The sequence below is a fragment of the Bos javanicus genome, chromosome 9 (genome assembly GCF_032452875.1).
Source record: "Bos javanicus breed banteng chromosome 9, ARS-OSU_banteng_1.0, whole genome shotgun sequence".
Lineage (NCBI taxonomy): Eukaryota > Metazoa > Chordata > Mammalia > Artiodactyla > Bovidae > Bos > Bos javanicus.
The window spans coordinates 80,535,099-80,557,420 of record NC_083876.1 but is presented as its reverse complement, the minus strand read 5'-3'; the positions used below and the strand labels follow the sequence as shown (position 1 = coordinate 80,557,420).

The window sequence follows — 22,322 nt, the reverse complement described above, 5'->3', positions numbered from 1 at the left end:
ATATATAAGATGGTTAAGAAGCAACTCAGTTCCTTATCAGGTATATCTGACTGGTCATATTACGTCCTTGGTCTTTTGAAAAGACTATCAAAAAGGTGATCATAGGCAACTAACCTAGGTTAGGTAATGATTGTCTTCTGAGCATTTCTCCTGGAATGGGAGGAAAATGCTCCTTTTGCTTACTGATCTTGAATGAATCCTCATCTCTAAACCTTCCCCCTTGCACCACTCAATGCACACTCATTTCAGCACAGGAGTAAAGCCTAAGACTGACTCAACATCAAAGAACAAGGTTTAACCATAAAATATGACCTAGCAGATATTATGGTTAAACCTAGTTCTTTGATGTTGAGTCAGTCTTAGGCTTTACCCCTGTGCTGAACTAGGTTTAACCATAAAATATGACCTAGCAATTTTATCGGAGAAGGCAATGGCATCCCACTCCAGTACTCTTGCCTGGAAAATCCCATGGGTGGAGGAGCCTGGTAGGCTGCAGTCCATGGGGTCGATAAGAGTTGGACACGACTGAGCAACTTCACTTTCACTTTTCACTTTCATTCATTGGAGAAGGAAATGGCAACCCACTCCAGTGTTCTTGCCTGGAGAATCCCAGGGGCAAGAGAGCCTGGTGGGCTGACATCTATGGGGTCACACAGAGTCAGACACCACTGAAGTGACTTAGCAGCAGCAGCAGCAGATATTATATTCTTAACTTCAAAGGTGACTAGAAAGGGTATTGGAAGAAACTTAAAACATCAATGAAGGCTTAAAGAAAAAATAGAAAAGTTTGATTTTAGGTATTTGTGTGAAAATTTAATACAGAGAGGATCAGGAGATATTAAGTGTATTTAATCCCAAGTTTTCCCTTAATATCAAAATAGAAGAAAAGACATTTGCTTTTATTTACAATCTCAAATGGAACCAAATTTCCTTCCTTTGTGTTATGTTAACAGACATTGATATTAGTAACTAATATTCATTAATAAGTTTGTTTTCCATTTAAGGCAATCTCTTACCTCTGAAAATCAGAAATGAACATTTTTTTTAAATTGTAGAAGTATTACAATCTAAATTCATATGCATCAAAAATTTTTTCTGAAGGATGGCTTAGTTAGCTAGTGTATCAATAAATGAAGAATTTGAAGAATCTTGTTTTGAAAATAATTTCTAGATACTTTTTCTTTGAGTATGCACCTAAAATTTCAATTTCCATTTTCCATGTTTCCCAAAGAAGCAGGTACCATACAGTTCCCATCATAAGCAAAAGTGAATTTTACAGGGATCTAGACTAGGTTGTTCCATGTCAAATCTTCATAAAATCTTTATAAAAACATGATTATAACACCAGAAAAGAGTTACTTAACAGCTCTAAAACTAAACTCCGATGAAAGCCTCAAATTCCAGTAAAGCTCATCCAGGCACATGCTGGTTTGCTCACAATATCTTGGATCCCACCCTAGGTTAGACCAGATTCAAATTTACAGGACTTTCTCAGACGGTTCCCTATTTTTTGAGACTGGTACATCCTCATCGTCACCCACCTGCAAAAATTAGTTAAGCAGCAATCTCACATTGGGTAGAGCTGCCTAAGTGAGGCCAGGGACAAAGGTGTACCAAGAAGGTGGTGAGAGTGGATTATGTGCATCCTGCATGCAGAGCAGCTGTGGATGAATGGGATGCACAGACTTGAACTGATGGAAAATATGATTGTTCTTCATCATTAAATGAGCTGCTTAGGCCTACAGCTGGGGACCTATTTAGGACTTTTGAAAGAGGCAATTTAATACTCATCATACTCATTTTTTACTACTCTTATTTTCTTTTTATTTTTGGTTGAAAGCCTTAGCCTGTTCTCTTAACTAGAAGAGTATCTGCCAGCATGAAAGTCAACGGAACTCACGGGAGACAAAAGACATTCTTGGTTTGATTGCTCCTAATAAACTTCAGTGCTTCCAGACCACATAATGTCATAGAATTATTTGTAATGCTTCTTTAAAAGGGTGACAGGGTTCAGAAATGAACTGCACATGGTAAGATGAGCCTCCCAGGGGTTGTCCCTGCAAAAATGAGCTGCAAGGCTTTGGGAGTGGTGGTGGTTTCCGGCCATTAGCATCACTAATCAAGGCCAGCTTTGCATTTATGGGAATCTACACAAATCAGGATGATACATGCTTTGTTCACTCAAGCAACCCTGCCTGGTTTCTTCAAGGTTATGCTGAAACAAAGCTTCACCTCAATTATCTTGGGTTGGAATGCTTCATTACTTTTATATATCCTTGAGAGAGACAGACTGCATGAAGTAGAGGCATCAGGTCCATGGGTCACAGAATCATACTTAGCGCTTCATGCGCACATGAAACAATTACTGTAGGCTCTCAATTAACCTCGTTATTGGAGGAAGCATTAGTGGAGAAAATACAAGTCCTAGATAACCTACCCAGGTCTTTCTTGCTGCCACATTTGCAGCTGAGGTGAGAGAGACAGAAATAATGGAAATGTCCGGAAAAGCCTAAGGTGGAGAGGTCTCTTTGGGAAACTTTGAGCAGCAGTAATACATTCAGCTGCCATTCTGCCCTCTTTTCAGGCCCACTGCCTTTTTGCCTTGTATGCTAAAAGTCTCTTCAGTTTCATGTCCAACTCTTTGGAACCCTATGGACTCTAGCCTGCCAGGATCCTATCCTCTGTCCATGGGATTCTCCAGTCAAGAATACCAGAGTGGCTTGCCATGCCCTTCTCCAAGGGATCTTCTCAACCCATGTTGAGATCGAACCCATGTCTCTTATGTCTTCTGCATTGTCAAGTGGGTTCTTTACCACTAGCACAAGGGAAGTCCTTTTGCCCTGCACCAAGAAGCAAAAATGACATTGCTTTCCCCTTCAAACTTGTGGTTGACGAAAGTGTGGAGCTGAGAAAGCTGGAGAAGGCAGCAGAGGAGGTCTTCTGTGAAGCTGGCAGTCACCTGGCAGTCAGAGCCTGGAGGCCCTGGGGACTGACCACAGACTTCTAAGTGGAGTCTCTGCATCTTCCTTCTTCAGAGGCTCAAGCCACGTCCCAGGCTTTCTGGGTGCAGGGAGAGTGCTGGGATTTTCCCTTTAGCATTTTGACTGTGTCAACCAACATGATACAAGGTGTTCAATTACAAACGTTATAACCAGTCATTTGCATACATAGGCATTCTTACACTACAGATTCCTACAAGTCATGGGCATCACTGCTATTTCCATCTATCTGATGTAACGAACCCTTTGGGTTGGTTACCTCCCTCTCAGGCCAAGAGCCACAGGAAGAGTAAAGATGACATCTCTTCAAGTGATTCCCAGTGATGCTGCTTCAGGAAGGGCTCATATGTTAACAAGGAAGAAAGTCTGAAACTACTGTGGAATTCCAGATCCTGGGGGAGATATAGAAGGGCAAGGGAACCTCTGAAGTCACAGCAGAGACTAGGGCTCATTTGAAAGGAAAGCTGGAAAGTAGAGAGAAAGACAAGGGAAATATCATTAAACTGTATGTTTACATGAAAAAAAAATTGGATAAAAATGATTGTTAGTGTTTCGTTGCTCAGTTGTGTCCAACTCTTTGCAACCCCATGAACTGCAGCACGCCAGGCTTCCCTGTCCTTCACTGTCTCCTGGTGTTTGCTCAAACTCATGTCCACTGAGTTTAAAATTATATAAAAATGGTTATAAAGAGTCAAATTCATATCCTCTGAAAATATGACTTTATAATAAAATTAGTGGAATCTAGGAAGAAGGCATTTATCAATCTTTTTTTTTTTGGCCTCAAGGAATTTCTGTGTGTTAGTTCAGTTGCTCAGTCATGTCCGACTCTTTGCGACCCCATGAATCACAGCATGCCAGGCCCCCCTGTCCATCACCAACTCCTGGAGTTCACCCAGACTCACGTCCATCGAGTCAGTGATGCCATCCAGCCATCTCATCCTCTATCGTCCCCTTCTCCTCCTGCCCCCAATCCCTCCCAGCATCAGAGTCTTTTCCAATGAGTCAACTCTTCGCATGAGGTGGCCAAAGTACTGGAGTTTCAGCTTTAGCATCATTCCTTCCAAAGAACACCCAGGGCTGATCTCCTTCAGAATGGACTGCTTGGATCTCCTTGCAGTCCAAGGGACTCTCAAGAGTCTTCTCCAACACCACAGTTCAAAGGCATCAATTCTTCGGTCTCAGCCTTCTTCACAGTCCAACTCTCACACCCATACATGACCACAGGAAAAACCATAGCCTTGACTAGACGAACATTTTGTCGGCAAAGTAATGTCTCTGCTTTTGAATATGCTGTCTAGGTTGGTCATAACTTTCCTTCCAAGGAGTAAGCGTCTTTTAATTTCATGGCTGCAGTCACCATCTGTAGTGATTTTGGAGCCCAGAAAAATAAAGTCTGACACTGTTTCCACTGTTTCCCCATCTATTTCCCATGAAGTGATGGGACCAGATGCCATGATCTTCGTTTTCTGAATGTTGAGCTTTAAGTCAACTTTTTCACTCTCCACTTTCATTTTAGAATGTGAAATTAGGTAAAGAGACATAAAAAATCAAATGACAGAGTAAAAAACAATGGAAAATACAAGGCAATTACAGGCCAGGATTCTTCCTTATATTAAACAGAGAGACAGAAAGAGAACAAGAGAAGGGCAGAAGAGAGGGAGGCTCCAAAAAGCTCAGGAAAAATAGAATGCTAGTGACTATGAAAAGGAAAGTGGCTCATTTTAACAAGGAAAATTATGACCCAAATATTGACTATAAAATATCAGCAGGCAAGAAAAAAATAAGAGTTAAAGAAATTAGTGAAACAGCACATCTCTGATTCATTATTTATTCTTTATATTCCTCTGTGAAGTTCATCGGCTAGGAAAGGTGTATACATTATATCATGAAAATATGATATTACGACTTTTGGCTCAAAAAGGAGCATAATAAAGGCATTATGATGTCTCCTCTGTCTTTTAAAATACAGAGAAAACAACAAACATAGTGAAACATGGGAGAAAATATTGGATATACTCAAATCAAACAAACAAGCAAACAAAAAGACTCCCATTCTTTTTACAAATCACAAAGCATGCATGGACTAAATTCAGGAAGGACATTGAAAGTGGACAAATATCTCAAGTCTCAAACAAGATAAAATGTTTTAGGCTAAAGTAATGTCAGAGGCCTATATGCAGATCAGGAAGCAACAGTTGGAACTGGACATGGAACAACAGACTGGTTCCAAATAGGAAAAGCAGTTCATCAAGGCTGTATATTGTCACCCTGCTTATTTAACTTCTATGCAGAGTACATCATGAGAAACGCTGGGCTGGAAGAAGCACAAGCTGGAATCAAGATTGCCGGGAGAAATATCAATAACCTCAGATATGCAGATGACACCACCCTTATGGCAGAAAGTGAAGAGGAACTAAAAAGCCTCTTGATGAAAGTCAAAGAGGAGAGTGAAAAAGTTGGTTTAAAATTCAACATTCAGAAAACTAAGATCATGGCATCTGGTCCCATCACTTCATGGCAAATAGTTTGGGGAAATAGCGGAAACAGTGTCAGACTTTATTTGAAAGCTGAGACCGAAGAATTGATGCTTTTGAACTGTGGTGTTGGAGAAGACTCTTGAGAGTCCCTTGGACTGCAAGGAGTTCCAAGCAGTCCATTCTAAAGGAGATCAGTCCTGGGTGTTCATTGGAAGGACTGATGCTAAAGCTGAAACTCCAGTACTTTGGCCACCTCATGTGAAGAGTTGACTCATTGGAAAAGACTCTGATGCTGGGAGGGATTGGGGGCAGGAGGAGAAGGGGACGACAGAGGATGAGATGGCTGGATGGCATCACCGACTCAATGCACATGAGTTTGCATGAACTTCAGGAGTTTAGTGATGGACAGGGAGGCCTGGCATGCTGCGATTCATGGGATCGCAAAGAGTCGGACACAACTGAGTGACTGAACTGAAGTGAACTGAATGTTATAAATGTCTAGAGGGCATATGCAATGAGCCTTTGATTAGAGTAGCAAGACACACAACTTAAGCTCATAGAGACACAGTCTGACACCACATAACAGAAGCGGGCAGAGCAAAGAGGAAAGGATAATACTGTATTTCTATTTGACTTTGTATTTTGTTACTACTGTATTCCTTCTAATCAAGGAGGATCCCCAGAATTAGTGACATGCCTATAGAAATTCCAAGGCAGTAAACTGGAAAAGGGAATGCCTAACCACTCCAGAATTTGGTGGATAGGTCCATGGGGTTGCGAAGAGTCAGACATGACCGAGTGACTAACACTTTCACTTCAAGCAGGTAAAAAGTAACAGAAAACACACAAACTTGGATTTTCTAGATAATTCTTTCAAGTAGAAAGTGTAGGTCTTTATGGCATTGGAAATTTTCTCTTAGATAAGTATTCTCATAGAAGGTGTTTGAATTTTATAAGGCAAGTCTAAAGAAGGAAATATTGAATAATATATAAGGTATTTAACTCTGTTATGTTAAGTAACCAGTTTTGAGAGATCTGCTAGATGGCTTTAACCTGAGCAAACATCTAGATTTTTGGAGGGTAAGGATGAATGAGGAGACATACAACCAGATCATACTACTTTCCTTGTCCTGTTGTTAAGAGTTTAAGGGTTACTTCATTCCAAGAAGACACAACTCAGTATGCAGAAAAAGCAATTCAGTAATAGTCTTGGTGCCCACTAACTGGTCTTAGAACAAGTGTATAGAGGCTTCAGCCAGGTATAAATGTGGCAAATATGAGTAAGAGCCATTGGAAAGATTTAAAAAGCAACTTTCTGACTCTGCCTACAAAGGACCATGGACTTGGTACATGGGTTTCTATTTCTCCACCTGATTTCTATCAGGTGGCCGATGAAAGTTCTGTATTTGAATTACACAAAATGCTCTTAATTGTTATCACAATTTACAAGTGTTCTCTCATTCTTCTGGCTCTTCACAGGTTAAAATCTATAGAGTCTCATGGTGCCCTGGCCCTCTATGTAGAGATGATGGGTGATTAACAAATCAGTGAAGGAAGTTAAGCTAGGGAGGGAATCTAACTGAAAACAATGGAAATCAATGGAGCCAGAGTAGAATCAAACATTAAGCGGCATTTACTTAAGTGATATTAGCTAATGGCACCACTGAGTAAGTGAAGAAGTATGAGCTATTACTGACTTCCTCGCCCAAGTTCAAAAATACAAGAATGATCACAGACCCATACATTTTAAGTCTGGGCTGCTTAAGAAACCATTACAGGTTGAATTGTGTCCCCCTAAAATTCCTCTGCTGAAGTCCTAACTCTCAGTATCTTGGAACGTGATTTAAAGAGGCAACGTCTTTAACGAGGCAAGTGAGATTAAATGATGTCATTGAGGGCCAGTATGACTGTGTCCTTCTAAGAAGGGGAGATTGGGACAGGGATACACAGAGGAAAAAGCATGTGAAGATACAGGCGAAGGAGGCCATTTGCAAGGCAAGGAGAGAGACCTCCGAAGAAATCAACCCTGCGGACACCTGGATATCAGACTTGCAGCCTCTAGAAATGGGAAAAACTAAATTTCTGTTGTTTAAGCCACTCAGTCCGTGGTGCTGTGCTATGGCAGCCCCAGTGCAGAAGCCTATAATTAGCCGTTTTCCCTCTGAGAAGTCTAATATAAGACTCATTTCTTTTGTGGTTAAATGCGATTTACTTCATACTCACAACCCCAACAGGAAAGGCCAATACAGCCAGCATCCAGTCCCGGAGAGAGATGAGCTTCTTGAGCTGTCTTTCCTGTTCTTGGTTCCCACTTCCTCTAGTCAGAAGACTGGAAAGATCAGTCAGCACACAGATGCCAAAAAAGACAGCTTGGATAACCTGGAGGGAGACAATGATTGGTAGTAAGTCAATAAGATAGAAAGAGACCCAACCTGGAGAACAGCAAACCAGCTATACCTCTGCAACATGACATAGGGTAAGAGAGGATGAGAAGCATATTTAAAGACCTGGCCCTGCAAACAGAGAAAGACTCAGATATTTACAACTTGCTATCGTAGGTGAGAAAATCCATCTTAAAACACTACTTCCATTTGTGCTAAGGACAAATGCAAAACATGCGCGAGCAGAAACTGGTATCAGTTCTCAAAATGACATATTCCTTATTTTAAAACATCACATCTGTGGTTTAGTAATATTGACTAGTGCAATTTAACAAACATCTAAAAAGTGCAAAGAAAAAGATATAATAAATGAGACAATTAAGTCTGAATGTGAAGAAACCTTCCTATGATTTAGTCTCTTAGGGTCAAAATTTTTTCTACCAAAGGAAGTGGTAGAAAGCTTCTAGTCCTTGCGTCACAGAGAAATCAACTGAAAGCAATCAACAAGCCTGAAACAGAGCAATTTTCTGTTTTCAAACTTGAACTAAATGACCTCCATCTGAAGTTTTCAATCTTTATGAAATAAGATCTTTCCGAAGTAAGGTAAACTTACCCATTTTCCCCCAAAATGTACAACAACTTGTACATTCCAAAATCAATTACAAATTGAATTACTTGCATAGCTATGTTTACTTGGACCATCACAGAGACCATTGAAATGCTAGAGCCCAGATATTCGTGAAATTCCTAAAGTGAGGGTAAAAGTGTTGGTGATCCAGAGGTACGAGTGAAGGCAAGCAGAATACTGTAACATAACTTGGCAGATGGTAATTCTAATTATGCAAAGGGCAGAAAATATATTCCATGGGCTCAAAGTCATACCCATTTAGCACCAAGAACATATTCAGGGGAATTTTTCTAGTTCCATTTACAAGAAATAATTTACTGATGATGTATTTGTACAAGATACAATTTTGTTCATTATGGTTAGAAAACATAACAAAATAATTTTCTTGGTGGATTATCATCTTGGCAGTGGAACGAATCTGTGAAAGTTCTGTTCCTCATTGAAGCACAGGACAAAGGGGGGAGAAGGACCCTCAAAATTACTTGGTTCTATCTCTTGGAGAAGCACAGACACACTCAGTTTTGTTAACCATTCTGGTTAAATTTTTATCTAAGCCGCTTGAAAAATTCCCAAATATGAAGATTCCATCACCAGGTAATATACCAGGCTCTTTTGAAATCAGCAAACCCTATAGTTATTAGTCATTCTTAGCCAGAATAATGTTCTATTCTTCTTCATAACTTGGCCTACTTTTGCCTTCAATGACTTAAGATTTCTTGCTTTTCTACAAACCAGAAAAACCAGAGAGGGAGAAGCTAAGACTGCCATATTGAGCATGGCACAATTAAAAGTGTTGGCAAGAATCATGCTATGATGACCAGAAATAATTTAAATGACTCAGGAAATAATTTGCCACTTGGGAAAATTTTCCATCGCACATCTTAATGACTTTAGACGTTAGACCTTTATGTCAACCCTAATGGGGTTTGAGAAATTGGGGAATAATACTGGAGAATAATAATTTCTATTATAATCTGGTAGTGAACATATTAAAAAGTGTCATCCCTTATCAATAATCAGAGAAATGCAAATTTAGATCACAATGAGATAGCATTTTTCTCATCCATGTAACTATTGACTACTGTAATTTAATTCTGACAGTACCAAGGGTTATAAGGATGGAGAATAACCAGAATTCTTATGGTAGGAATGAAAATTGGGAAAACCACTTTGAAGAAAAACTGTTAGTGGCTAGTGATCTAAAAATTCATTTACTCTTTTATCTAGTGACTTCACTATGAAGTCACATCTACAAGAAAGTTAATTTCAGCATTCACTGCTTCAATAAATGAATACAATCTAAATCTCTTAATAGTTGACTAGATAAATCATGCTAGTCATACAATGGAATTCTAAGCACACATCAATTTTTCAGTCTCACAACAAAATACTAAACAAACAAAAAAGGAAACAAAAAACGCTGCATATTGATACCATTAAAACAAATGTCAAAAAATGCAAAGATAAATTCAAAGATACATGCATATGAGGTAAAATATGAAGAAACACATGGAATTAATAACACTAAAATTAAGTACCTCTACAAGGAGGATGAGATTGAAGGAAGGACAGAAGGGCCTCAACTATATCAGTATTTTATTTCTTAAGTTGATTATTGGGTATACGGAAGTTTACTATAGTCTTCTCTATATATTTCATTATTATGAAACATTTCCAAATAACTTTAAAAAGAATGGTTTTCTTACTTTTGGAATATGGTTAACTAGTTTCTTTCAATTCCCTTCCTTCCAAATCAGTTTCCTCTACTTTTAAAGATCAGCTAATAGTAGCAGAATTTAGTGAGCTCCAACTCAAGTGAGTTAGGTGAATTTTAAAATTCCATGGTCAAGTAACAGGTACCATATTTGTCTCCTACCATAAACTAGACATTTGTACTAAATATAGAAATCAATTTTTCATATATTGGGCTTTTCCCCTCTGTAATCAGACAGAGGAACCTGTTTCTTAAAGGGCTCACATGATGAGATCAGGCCCACTGTGGCTAATTCTCCTTGGTCATATAAAGTAATGTAATTAAAGGAGTGATCAAACTCACAGGATCTTCCAAAACCCAGTGGGAGGAGATTATGCAAATGTGAGTATCACTAAGGGTCATTTGAGAATTCTACCCCCCACAAACCCATTCTCAAGAGCCCAATTAGGATATACAGGTATTCAAGTTCTGACCAAACAGAGAAGCCTTATAGACTACAACAGGCATTCAGTAGAGACCCAAGACACTTAATACTTAAACAGCAGTGCTAAGATGGCCCTGGAATAAAGGTGACTCTAGATCTAACCCAGCAATATTTAAAAACAAGCCTCAAAGAAAAAACAATCAGGCTGATCTATGAATAACTGAAATACTTGCAAATAGAAAATTCTATACTTAAAGGAGGAGAACAAAATCCAAACATTTAACAATATCCAACATCCAATCAAAAATTACTAGACATGCCAAGAAACAGTCCTTTAACCAGGAGAAAATGAATTAAATAAAAATAGGTATAGAAATGACAGAATTTCTATATTGGAATTAGAATACAAGAACATTAAACAACTAAATTAAATTAAGAAGTTAAATGAAAACAATGAGAGGAAAAAAATGTAAAGAATCAAACTGAACATTAAAAGTGAAGAAGATATTATCTGAAATTAAAAAGTCACTGCATGGGAATAATAGATTAGCCAATACAGAAGAGAAGATTTAAAACTGAATACACAACAAAAATAAACCATCCAAAATGAATCAAAGAAAGAAAAAAAGACTGTAAAAATTAACAGTACCAAAGACTCTTGAGAGTCCCTTGGACGGCAAGGAGATCCAACCAGTCCATCCTAAAGGAGATCAGTCCTGGGTGTTCATTGGACGGACTGATGCTGAAGCTGAAACTCTAATACTTTGGCCACCTGATGCGAAGAGCTGACTCATTTGAAAAGACCCTGATGCTGGGAGGGATTGGGGGCAGGAGGAGAAGGGGATGACAGAGGATGAGACGGTTGGATGGCATCACCAACTCAATGGACATGGGTTTGGGTGAACTCCAGGAGTTGGTGATGGACAGGGAGGCCTGGCGTGCTGTGGTTCATGGGGTCACAAAGAGTTGGACACAGCTGAGTGACTGAACTGAATTGAACAGTGAACTGTGAGAAAATATCAAGCAATCTAATATACATGTATCAGAGCCCTGAAGACACAAAGGGTCATGTAGAAAGAATATGTGAAGAAATAATGGCTGATGTTTTTCCAAATTTATTGAAAACTATAAACCCACAAGTACAAGAACCTAAGTAATGGAGCATGTACAAAGAAAACTACATAGGCATAGTGCAATAAAATGCTGAAAATCTGTGAAAAAGAGGAAATCTTAACAGTCACTACAGAAAATGGCATCGTGTACAGAAAAATAAAGATTAAAAATATCTCAGACTTCTAAAACAAAACAAGCCAGAAAACAGTACAATGATATCTTTAAAGTTCGTAAGGGGGAAAAACCCTTAAGTCAAAGGTGAAAGAGTTTTTCAGACAAATAGACAAATAGTCAACAGACTTTCACTAAAAGAAATGTAAAAGGAATTGAGAATATGATACCAAATATAACTTCAGATTTAAACTAAGCAATGACAATTGCTAAAATAGTAAATATGTGGATAAACATAAAAAAACTTATCTTCTGATCTGTTTTATTTTTAAAGATAAATGACTACTTAAGGCAAAAATATAACAATATATTGTGAGGTTTTAAACATATTTGGAAATAAAATTATGACAATCATAGCACAAAAGATAAGAAGGGAGGAATGGAAGGCATACTGCTGTTGAATTCTTAGTTACATATAAAGTGGTATAATATTATTTGGCAGAAGACAGAGACAAATTAATGATGCATATTATAAACCCTAGAGCAACCTCTCAAAGAATAAAACGGAGATCTTCAGCTAGTGTATTGGTTTTCTGTGCTGAAAGACAAATAACCACAAACTTAGTAGCTTAACACACAAATTATTAGTTTACAGTTCTTTAGGTCAGAAGTCCAGGTAAGTTAGTCTGGCTTCTATGCTCAGGGTATCACAATAGCAAACTTACAGTATTGGCCAAGTTGGGCTTTTATTTGGAGGCTCAAGAAAAGGATCTACTTTCAAGCCTTGAGCCTTAGCTCTTTTACACTATAAAACTGAAGTTTACATTCTCTTGTTAGCTGCCAGCCAGAGTCACTCTCAGCTCCTTGTATCTGCTCTCCAATCCATGTACGATGGCTCCTTCCATACTCAAATCCAGAATATCAATTACTCTTTATGCTTTGCTAACTGCTAAATCACTTCAGTCGTGTCTGACTCTGTGCGACCCCACAGACGGCAGCCCACCAGGCTCCCCATCCCTGGGATTCTCTAGGCAAGAACACTGGAGTGGGTTGCCATTTCCTTCTCCAATGCGTGAAAGTGAGAAGTGAAAGTGAAGTCGCTCAGTCGTGTCCAACTCTTAGCGACCCTATGGACTGCAGCCTACCAGGCTCCTCCGTCCATGGGATTTTCCAGGCAAGAGTACTGGAGTGGGGTGCCATTGCCTTCTCTGCTTTATGCTTTAGATCTTTTTAAATCTCTCTTCTGTTTTCCTCTTCTGGCCTGAAAAAGCTTTCTAATTTTAAGGGCTCGTGTGATATTAAGATCAGGCCCACATGGATAATATTCTTTCTTAAGGTCAACTCTTTGTATATCAGTGCAATCAGAGGAGCTATAGCTCATTCATTCACAGGTTCCCAGGATTAGAGTGGGACATCTTTGGGGGCCAATTTAGAAATTCTAAATTCTATCTACTGTAAATAATAAACAAATACTAGAAATAAAATGGAATATTAACAATATCAAAGTAATCTAAAAGAAGTCAGAAATTGGGGGAAAGAAACAAAAAACAGATGATACAGAGAAAAGAAAGTAAGACAGCAGACCTTAATCCAACAATGCCTATAATTACATTAAATACAAATGGTTTAAAGTTTCCAATTAAAAGGCAGAGATTGACAGATTGCATTTAAAAAACAAAGAGCACTCCAAGTATAAAGATGTGGATTTGTTAAAAGTAAATGGATATGAACACTAATCATAAGAAAGATGGAATAGCTATATTAATATCAAAAGAAGGTTTCAAGATAAGCAATATTACCAAAAATAAATCATGATAAATGGATCAATTCACTAAGAAGGCGTAATGATCTTAAATGTGAACTACCATAGTTTAGCTTCAAAATGGAGGGAGCAAAAACTGATTTAACAGAGGTTTAAATTGCTCAATAAGTTTTTTAAAAATAAATAAATGATTCACTTGTTCTTGGAAAACATATGCTTTTATGAAGATTTAAAGTGCAAATGAAAGGAGAGAGATAGAATCTCATATTCCAGAAGAGAAAAACAAAAGTTCTGCAAATATAAATGTAATAGTCTAAACATTTTGCCAAATTTAGAAGATTAATGGTACTATGAAATCTTATACATCTCTACAGCTGATTCCTCTTCTTAGCCACTGGTGTTGCTAACACAGCAGTGCCCTTGCCATTACCTGGTGGCCACCTGTCACTGTCTGTAGGTCTCTCCAGTGGCTCTCCCCTGCTTATGACCACACTATGGCTGCCATGCCTTAACTGCTGTGGGAAGACCTCCCCAAAGAATGTGGGAATCAGAGAGAGGAGATACCAGAAAACAATTTTCTCCCAATTTCCAAACATCAGGAGACACAGAGGGATGTTGGGTATTGCTATCTTTTTTTTAACTCACACTGGCTAATACTCGAAAGATAATACCTAAAAATTATGGAACAGTCCATCATTTCCTGCAGAGAAGCAAGGATTGACTTTTGGTTATTTGTTTATTTAAGAAGCAGTTAGTCAATATTGTTAAACCATTTATATTTCTGCCACTTTGTTAAAATCTGACTTGTGCTGAAAGCTAACAAATCACATTAGAAACATTTCACTCTGCTGCCTATATGTATCATGCTGTCCACTGCAACTTAAAATTCATGAAGTTAAGAATGTAAAAGTCACATAAAGATGCACAAGTGAATCTTAAGTAGGATTCCCTTGAAGCATTATTCAGCTCCAGCCATTCTGCAGAGCTGGCATTTTCAAACCATCAGCTCAGCATGACATACATATACACCATCTGGCTTTGAGTTCTTAGCAGGCTGCTTGATCTTATTATTTTGTATCACGTGTAGAAATGAAGTGGTCAAATGTATCATATCTCTCCAAAAAATATAAATAGAAATCTATCAGAATGGGGAAAAAAAAAATCCCAGGATATTTTGCAGTCATTCCAGCATTTATTCCTCTAGAATGTTCTCTACTGTTTAATTCGTTCTGCATCTTCCATCCAACTCCTCAACTTTCCCTGGCAGAAAATCACAGCTTATTTACTGAGTCATTTTATGTTTAGGATTCACTTCCACAAGTGTGGAAATGTACCCAAATTCCATTCATGTCTTCATCTTTCTTGACATGAGTATCTTTATTAAATTAACACTATTTTCCTTTTTCTCTGGAATGCACTAAACTATTACAATTCTGTTTGTATTAGAGGGAAAATTCATTAGACTTCTAACATTTATTCCCAAACATATAGGACATAGTTTATTGAGAATGGATTTTATTTCATTTTACTAGGTCAACTTCAATATCCCTAATTACATGTAATTTCACCAAAGCTATAGTCTCTATATCAGGTTATGTCATTACTTCAGTTGCTAATTTTTACATTTCTGAATAATTGGCCAAACTCAGGCAAGAACCAAGGATGCACCAAAACAGGAAAAGTAGCATAAGAAATGGAATCATATGAACTTTAAGACCAGTAAAGGTGTCTTGACCTTTGGGAGTAAGATTCCTTATAAATCAACGTATTGCATTTTTCTCATATTTTACTTTCATAAGATTAATGCAAAGAGTACCATAGTGCTTGTTTTGAATATTTTGCTTATTTTGAAGTTAATTTTTAGACACAGCAGACAGAGGAAACAAGAAGATGGAACTCTGAGGGGTGGCAATGAAACTGGAGTGATGTGGATCATGGAATGAAGGAAAACTGTGGAGAGAACAGATGGAAAGAAGGCAGTGAGATTTATAGGTGTCATAAGGGAAGGCCTGGAGGAGTCCTCTATATGAGGACAAGAGCATTAATTAAAGGGCAGATGATAAAGAAGAAGTGAAAAATCTATCTAAGCTCTTCAGTAATCAGAGAATAACATTACGTAAACTCTAGTAAACCAGGAAAGAATGGAATAGACAGACAGATGGAACATGCCTATATAACATACATGGCACGTGGTGTGTTTGTGTAACTTCTCCTATGCAGAAGGGTGAATGACACATTTGGAGAAATGGTGCGAGCTGAAGGCCTTTTAGTTTCTCATACATCATGTGGCACTGTATAGTGAAGAGTGAAAGTCGCTCAGTCGTGTCTGACCCTTTGCGACACCATGGACTATACAGTCTGTGGAATTCTCCAGGCCAGAATACTGGAGTGGGTAGCCTTTCCCTTCTCCAGGGGATCTTCCTAACCCAGGAATCGAACCCAGGTCTCCTGCATTGCAAGCAGATTCCTTACCAGCTGAGCCACAAGGGAAACTCAAGAATACTGGAGTGGGTAGCCTCTCCTTTCTCCAGGGGATCTTCCTGACCAAGGAATCGAACCGGGGTTCCTGCATTGCAGGTGGACTCTTTACCAACTGAGCTGTCAGGGAAGCCATGGCACTGTATAGCATAAACAGTTATTCTGTTTTCAGTTCATAAAACTTTCAATGTAGTTCTTGCTCAAAGCCAATCCATGGCAATAAATGTATTCAATAAAGAGTGAATCTGAAGGAGTGAAATACCATGTTGAAAGAATACAAGAGGTACAAAATAGCAGTACCATAAAACACAATCTTCTAAGGGACTCCCCCTTCATTCCACAAGTGCCTTAGTTTTTAATAGTGCATAACTCTTTCTTATTATCAAGAGTGAATGCCAAAAGTAGTTTGGCACCAAGGGACAGTGACTCAATATGAAATCAGATGAGTGAATTCAGCAAGGATTTCTTCACACGGGTTTCCAGTGCCTTCCTTGCTAGAGACATCTGAACATCTCTGGCAATTCTACAGAATGGAGCCTATCAGGTACATGGAAGGCATCATTAGTTACATGTTTGAATGCTACTCTGTAGAGAAACCAATGCATTAAAAGGTACCACAAGCTCCTTCTGCCTCCTTCATCCTCTGAGACTATTCCCATCAGACGTACTGCCTGGTGAATTTTCCGCCACCACCCTTGGAGAAACTTAGCCTGAACAAGCCAAAATGGTTCTCTCACTCTAATGACTGTAACTCATTTTTCTAAATCCGCCATTTAAGTGATGTGCTTCAAGCCCGAGTATTTTCAAGGAATCTTCACCACAAACATTTTTGAGGAGATGGACTCTGCATCATCAAGCCCGTGGTTTTCAGAATGCGATTTAGAGCCCTTGCCCATGTACACAGACATTGACCTCATACTGCTCTATCTCATTACTGAAAATCAATGAAATCAGCTGAAAGTCACCACCGGCAAGCAATCTATTCAGATAGAAAGAAAAATAAGCTTTTCAGTCAGAAATAATGCACTTAGATAAGCTGCTTTGGAAAGGAAATCTTGTCCACAAAATTTGTTTACAAACATCACAGAATTGTTTTCAATAAGTAGCAAGGAGAGCAGTCATCTGAAGAAAGCCTTGCATGCCCTTCACAAAGTAATGGGTGCAATCATTCCATGTTCTAGCAACATCCTGATAAGAGCACTGCAGGGTTCCTTCTGGGGATTCCATTCTAATCTGCAAATAAGGACAGAAAATTCCCCCTGGGTGTTTCCTGTGTTCCACTGACTTTAGAAGCTACCCCAAACTTTTTACAGGCTTAAAGATTTTTTTCAACTATTAATATTAGCGTGAATCTGAATTAAACACACTATTGATTCATTTAACAAATATTTATTAACTACTACATACAAAACACTTAGTAAACTATTAATGCAGCAACGCAGACCATTAAATGATTGCACGCTGTGAGCAAATGTGAATGTACCTGGAAATGTCTAGCCTCTAACTTAGTGGCATCTGAGTTTACTAAATGCACAGTAACAGTGGTGAACAATTATTTAAAGAAAAAAGATGTTGTATCTTTAATAACACAAATTTGTTTCAAAGTGCATTAGTTTTCTAACACTGTAAAACTGGCTTTATCCAAGTAAATGTTTACTTGTGCAGCAAAATATTATTAAGTGGCAAACATAATCATTAAAGAACTAGATAATTCTGAAATCTAAACAAAAGGAACTGAATTAAGATCAAACCAGATGCTAAGTTATGACATGAAAGTGTTAGCTACTCAGTCATGCCCAACTCTTTGTGACCCCATGGACTGTAGCCAGTCAGGTTGCTCTCTCCATGGAGATTTTCCAGGCAGGAATACTGGAGAGGGTTGCCATTCCCTTCTCCACAGGATCTTTCCGACCCAGAGGCTGAACCTGGGTCTCCTGCATTGCAGGCAGATTCTTTACTGTCTGAGCCACAAGTGATGACATAAAATCAGATAATCATACATAACCCATGTGCAATCTATATATAACAAGCTAAACTATGTGCATTAAGAGCACATACTTCTGCAGGTAACACTGTATTAATTAAGCCCATTAGAAAAACATGGTTCCTGTCCATAGATGTTTCTGCTTTAAATACTTATCAATCTATTGATTTTGGTCTAACACTGAGTCTACACAAAGATTATGTCTGCATAATTGTAGACAAATACTTGACAGGAAACTGAATGGTTAAAATACTTACGAAAGTGGTTCACTGTGTCAAGATGCTGACTTCTGCCTTCAGAAACAGGGTCTTCCTAGACAAAAGCTTCTAGATGGGCTCTGAAAGGTCTTATTCCCTATCAGACAGCATTTTCCATTTTAAACCCAAACTGGCCACTGTTCTACCACTTTGAAGTTAACTGCTGCAGAGCATAAGAGGTATGATGAACCATTCTTTTCACTTCTATTCTCTACTAGTTCATCTATGACTTCATAACATTTTACCTCTTTGTTAAGAGTATTATAAAATCCCTGGGATTTTATAGCTTGAGACGGTATGAAGCTAGTGCTGGAAGGGTCCTACCAGTAATCAACTTAAGTGACAATGTAAAATCTCAGAAAAAATGACAGGTCCCTGAGACATTTTAAAATTCATTAATGATTCAGAAAAATCTGACAATACCAAGTGAGGAAGATGGTGTGGAACAATGCTAAAGGGAGCATACTTTGGTTCAATCACTTTGGAAATAACGGCATAGGAAAGCTGAGGATGCATACATATGTTAGTGGTCTTATGCCTGTCTCCTGGCACCTAGAGTGCATAACCTGAAATGAGATTGTTGCTTTAGGTATATGCTTCTGTCCTTTAGACGAGTATGAAATTTTTAAAAAGTCAGAAATGGTACTGTAATTTATTACATTAAGAAATTAAGAAGTACATTACAGTTCTCAATTACTCAGGTAACAAATTAAATACAACCATTACTTTCTTCACAAAGTTATCACCTTAAGTTTCTACTAGGAAACAAGATATTCTTATGCTTAAAAATAGAGTTGACCCTTGAACAGCACAGGTTTGAGCTGCATGGTTCCACATACACATGGATTTTTTTCAATAGTAAATACCATGCTACTACATGATCTGTGGTTGGGTGTGTACACAGATAAGGAACCTCAGATATGAAAGGCCAACTATAAAATTATACACAAGTTTTTCTACTGAATGAGGGTCTCTAACTCCCACCTATTCAAGAGCCAACAGTAACTTAATGGACATAATTTTGAGTCGTAACTAAACTGGAACATGATTTTCTTGTGCTTAAAAACTGGTGACAGAGCAGCTTCTCACCAGCTATCGTTTTACACACAGCGGTGTACATATGTCGATGCTACTTTCTCCACTCGTCCCACTTTCTCCTTCCCCCACTGTGTCCACAAGTTCATACTCTGTATCTGCATCTCCATTCCTTCCTTGCAAATAGGTTCATCAATTCCATTTTTCTAGATTCCATATATATGTGCTAATATACGATACTTGATTTTCTCTTTCTGATTTCCTTCACTCTGTATAACAGCCTCTAGGTTCATCTACCTCATTAGAACGGATTCAAATGCTATATAACACAGGGAGCACAGCCTGGTGCTCTGTGATCACCTACAGGAGTGGGATGGGGGCAGAGGAGGGACTCAAGAGAGACCTGACGTATGTATAATTATGGCTGAATTGCACTGTTGTACAGCAGAAACCAACACAACATTTTAAAGCAATTTTCCTCCAATTAAAGAGTAAATAATAACAAAATAAATAAACCAAGACTTTAGATCATGCATAGAGAAAAAGAAAAAAATTGGTGACATTTAGAACACTGGATGTGTAAGTTTATGTTAGGTTTTAGATTTCACTTTTTTTTTTTAAGCAGGGTACATTTAATACAAAGATTGATTAGGTTATGATAGGAGAGTAAGTATTACATGTAAAGAGGATGCTAGATGGTGCCCTGGGGCTCAGGGAGAGCAGCCAAGGAAAGAAGAACTTGGAAGAAGTCCCCTACCCAAGGATGGGCTTCAGACCTCACTGAAGATGGTATGCTGGCAGTCAGGGAGATGATGGAGGTACAGGTGAGCCTCTGCCAATGGGCAGGTACACAGAAGGAGTTGAGTGACCATTGTGGGCAGGAGACCTGGAGCAGGTGGTGGGTGCCCAGGTTGGGGGGGGAGGGGCTGCAGGGACTGCACACCCCCTGCCTGTAGCTGGGGCTGAGCAATACTAAATGTTCTACCCACACAGCTGACCACTGGGACAGCAGCTTGAACCAGTAAGTGACGCCCTATCCTTCTGCAATGTCCCTTCAGTGTCCTTTACTGAGAAAGCTCAACATCATCTTCAATGTAAAGGAGAAATGCTTAAAAGGTTATGGAAGAGCAAGTGTTTCAGGGTGAATTTGAAGCTGAGAGACAACAGCTATCTCGTTTAACTCACCATGACTTAACTGATATTTTAAGAGCACCGCTGACAATACTGTAATTATTCTAATGAAATGCTAAGAAAGAGGGAAGGACATTTGCAGACAGACAGTCTGACCTGTCTCTTGACTTTGGGTCATTTGATTATTTTATGCCACCTTCTATAGATAGTATAACAGGAAAAGATGATGGAGATATTATCATAATATTTTAAATATGATGCAATATTCAAAGTGGTCAAATTTGCTGCTACTTTGTGGTTGCTGTTGTTTAGTCACTCAGTCATGTCTGACTCTCTGCGACCCCACGGACTGTAGCCAACCAGGCTCCTCTGTCCATGGGATTTCCCAGGCAAGAATACTAGAGTGGGTGGTCATTTCCTTTTCCAGGGCATCTTCCTGACCCAAGAATCAACCCCTCATCTCCTGCATTGGCAGGCAGATTCTTTACCACTGAGCCACCAGGGAAGCCCAATTTGTGGTACTTGTGTTAGATAGATAAGGCTGAAGCGAAAGACCTAAACTAAAATTTGCATGCGTATTGAAAATTAACCAATCTCTATCACACCTTTCCTGTTCATATCTGAATTGTTTATAATAACAGAAAGTACAAAACAATCCAAATGTGCACAAAGCAGACTCAACCATGGATAAACAGAGGTATAAAAGAGTAACGTGCAGCAGTGAAAATTAAGTACCTAGAGTTACATAGATTAATACAGATGATCACACAAGTGTAACACTGAACAATAAAAGCAAGTCTTAGAAGACCAAAAGAGTATCACACCATTTAAATAACATTCTAAAAGAAAGGGAAAAACCCCCCACAATATCAGTCCAGGGACACACATGTGGTAAAACCATAAGGAAAAGCAAGACAATAATCACAATAAAATGCTACCTAGAGCCAAGTTAGAGTCTCCTTCTCCCTACCCCAGTATGCATTTTAGGTTATCTCTTGTTTTTTCCCCCTGGATTCAAGTGTAATAAAATCATCATTAGTGCTGCTATTTTATAAATGCCTGACTCTCTTGCAGGCACATGGGGGCAGAGAATGGTTTTTGTTCGATACTGTATCTCTAGAGATTGGCACAACATCTGGGGTGTAGTATCAACACATATCTATATTACAGAATTAATGACATCTAACTGCAGAATTAATGACAGTGGCAAAGACAGCTGAGTAGAGAAGGAGGGCTGGTAGGAGGATGGCCAGCAGATGCAGAGGGCCCTGTTACGAAGGTGACTGCACAGACGTATTTCAACTGATCCGCACTGTGCAGGGTTCCCCACTCTCCAGCAGTAGAGCATTCCTATGAAACCCTTCACAAGCTGGTAAGGGTAAAGCAGAGAAGCAAGGACCTTAGGACATCCTGCTAACAGATGCACAAAATAAACTGACATAAAGCGTTAAGCTGCCACAGTTTTCAGCTGAGTGTGGTTCCCAAGGAAGGAGCGTGGTGACATCCCTGTCACTGCGCTGAAGCACATACACTTCACTATAAAGCAGAAGCTGAACTCCATCTTTTCCTTTCATCTTTTTTCCATGTAAAAGTGAAAATCCTCTATGGATTTCTTTCAGTTGGCAAAAAGATACTAATGTAGGTCTTTTATAATAAAAGCCAAGTGGTATATAGCAAGCTCTGGAAAACTGGGGTGTGTGGGGGGTACTGCATTTGCTTGCAGTCGTGCTCAGCGCCCTAGTGAAGGGCATGCAGGTAGACCTAGTGGGTGTGAGGGTCAGCAGGGAAAACCCACGAGGCGCTGGGACAGTGACGGCGTCAGGAGGGG

The 22,322-nt window shown here is 38.9% G+C and overlaps 1 protein-coding gene across 3 annotated transcripts in view; it reads right to left on the bottom strand.

Moving 5' to 3' along the window:
• Positions 1 to 22,322, bottom strand: part of AIG1 (androgen induced 1) — a 271,524-nt gene that overhangs the window by 180,741 nt on the left and 68,461 nt on the right. For all 3 annotated transcript variants that reach the window (XM_061428165.1, XM_061428167.1, XM_061428166.1), the window contains exon 2: positions 7,700 to 7,855. In XM_061428165.1, the coding sequence (XP_061284149.1) occupies positions 7,700 to 7,855 (156 nt within the window). The remainder of the gene's footprint in view (positions 1 to 7,699; positions 7,856 to 22,322) is intronic.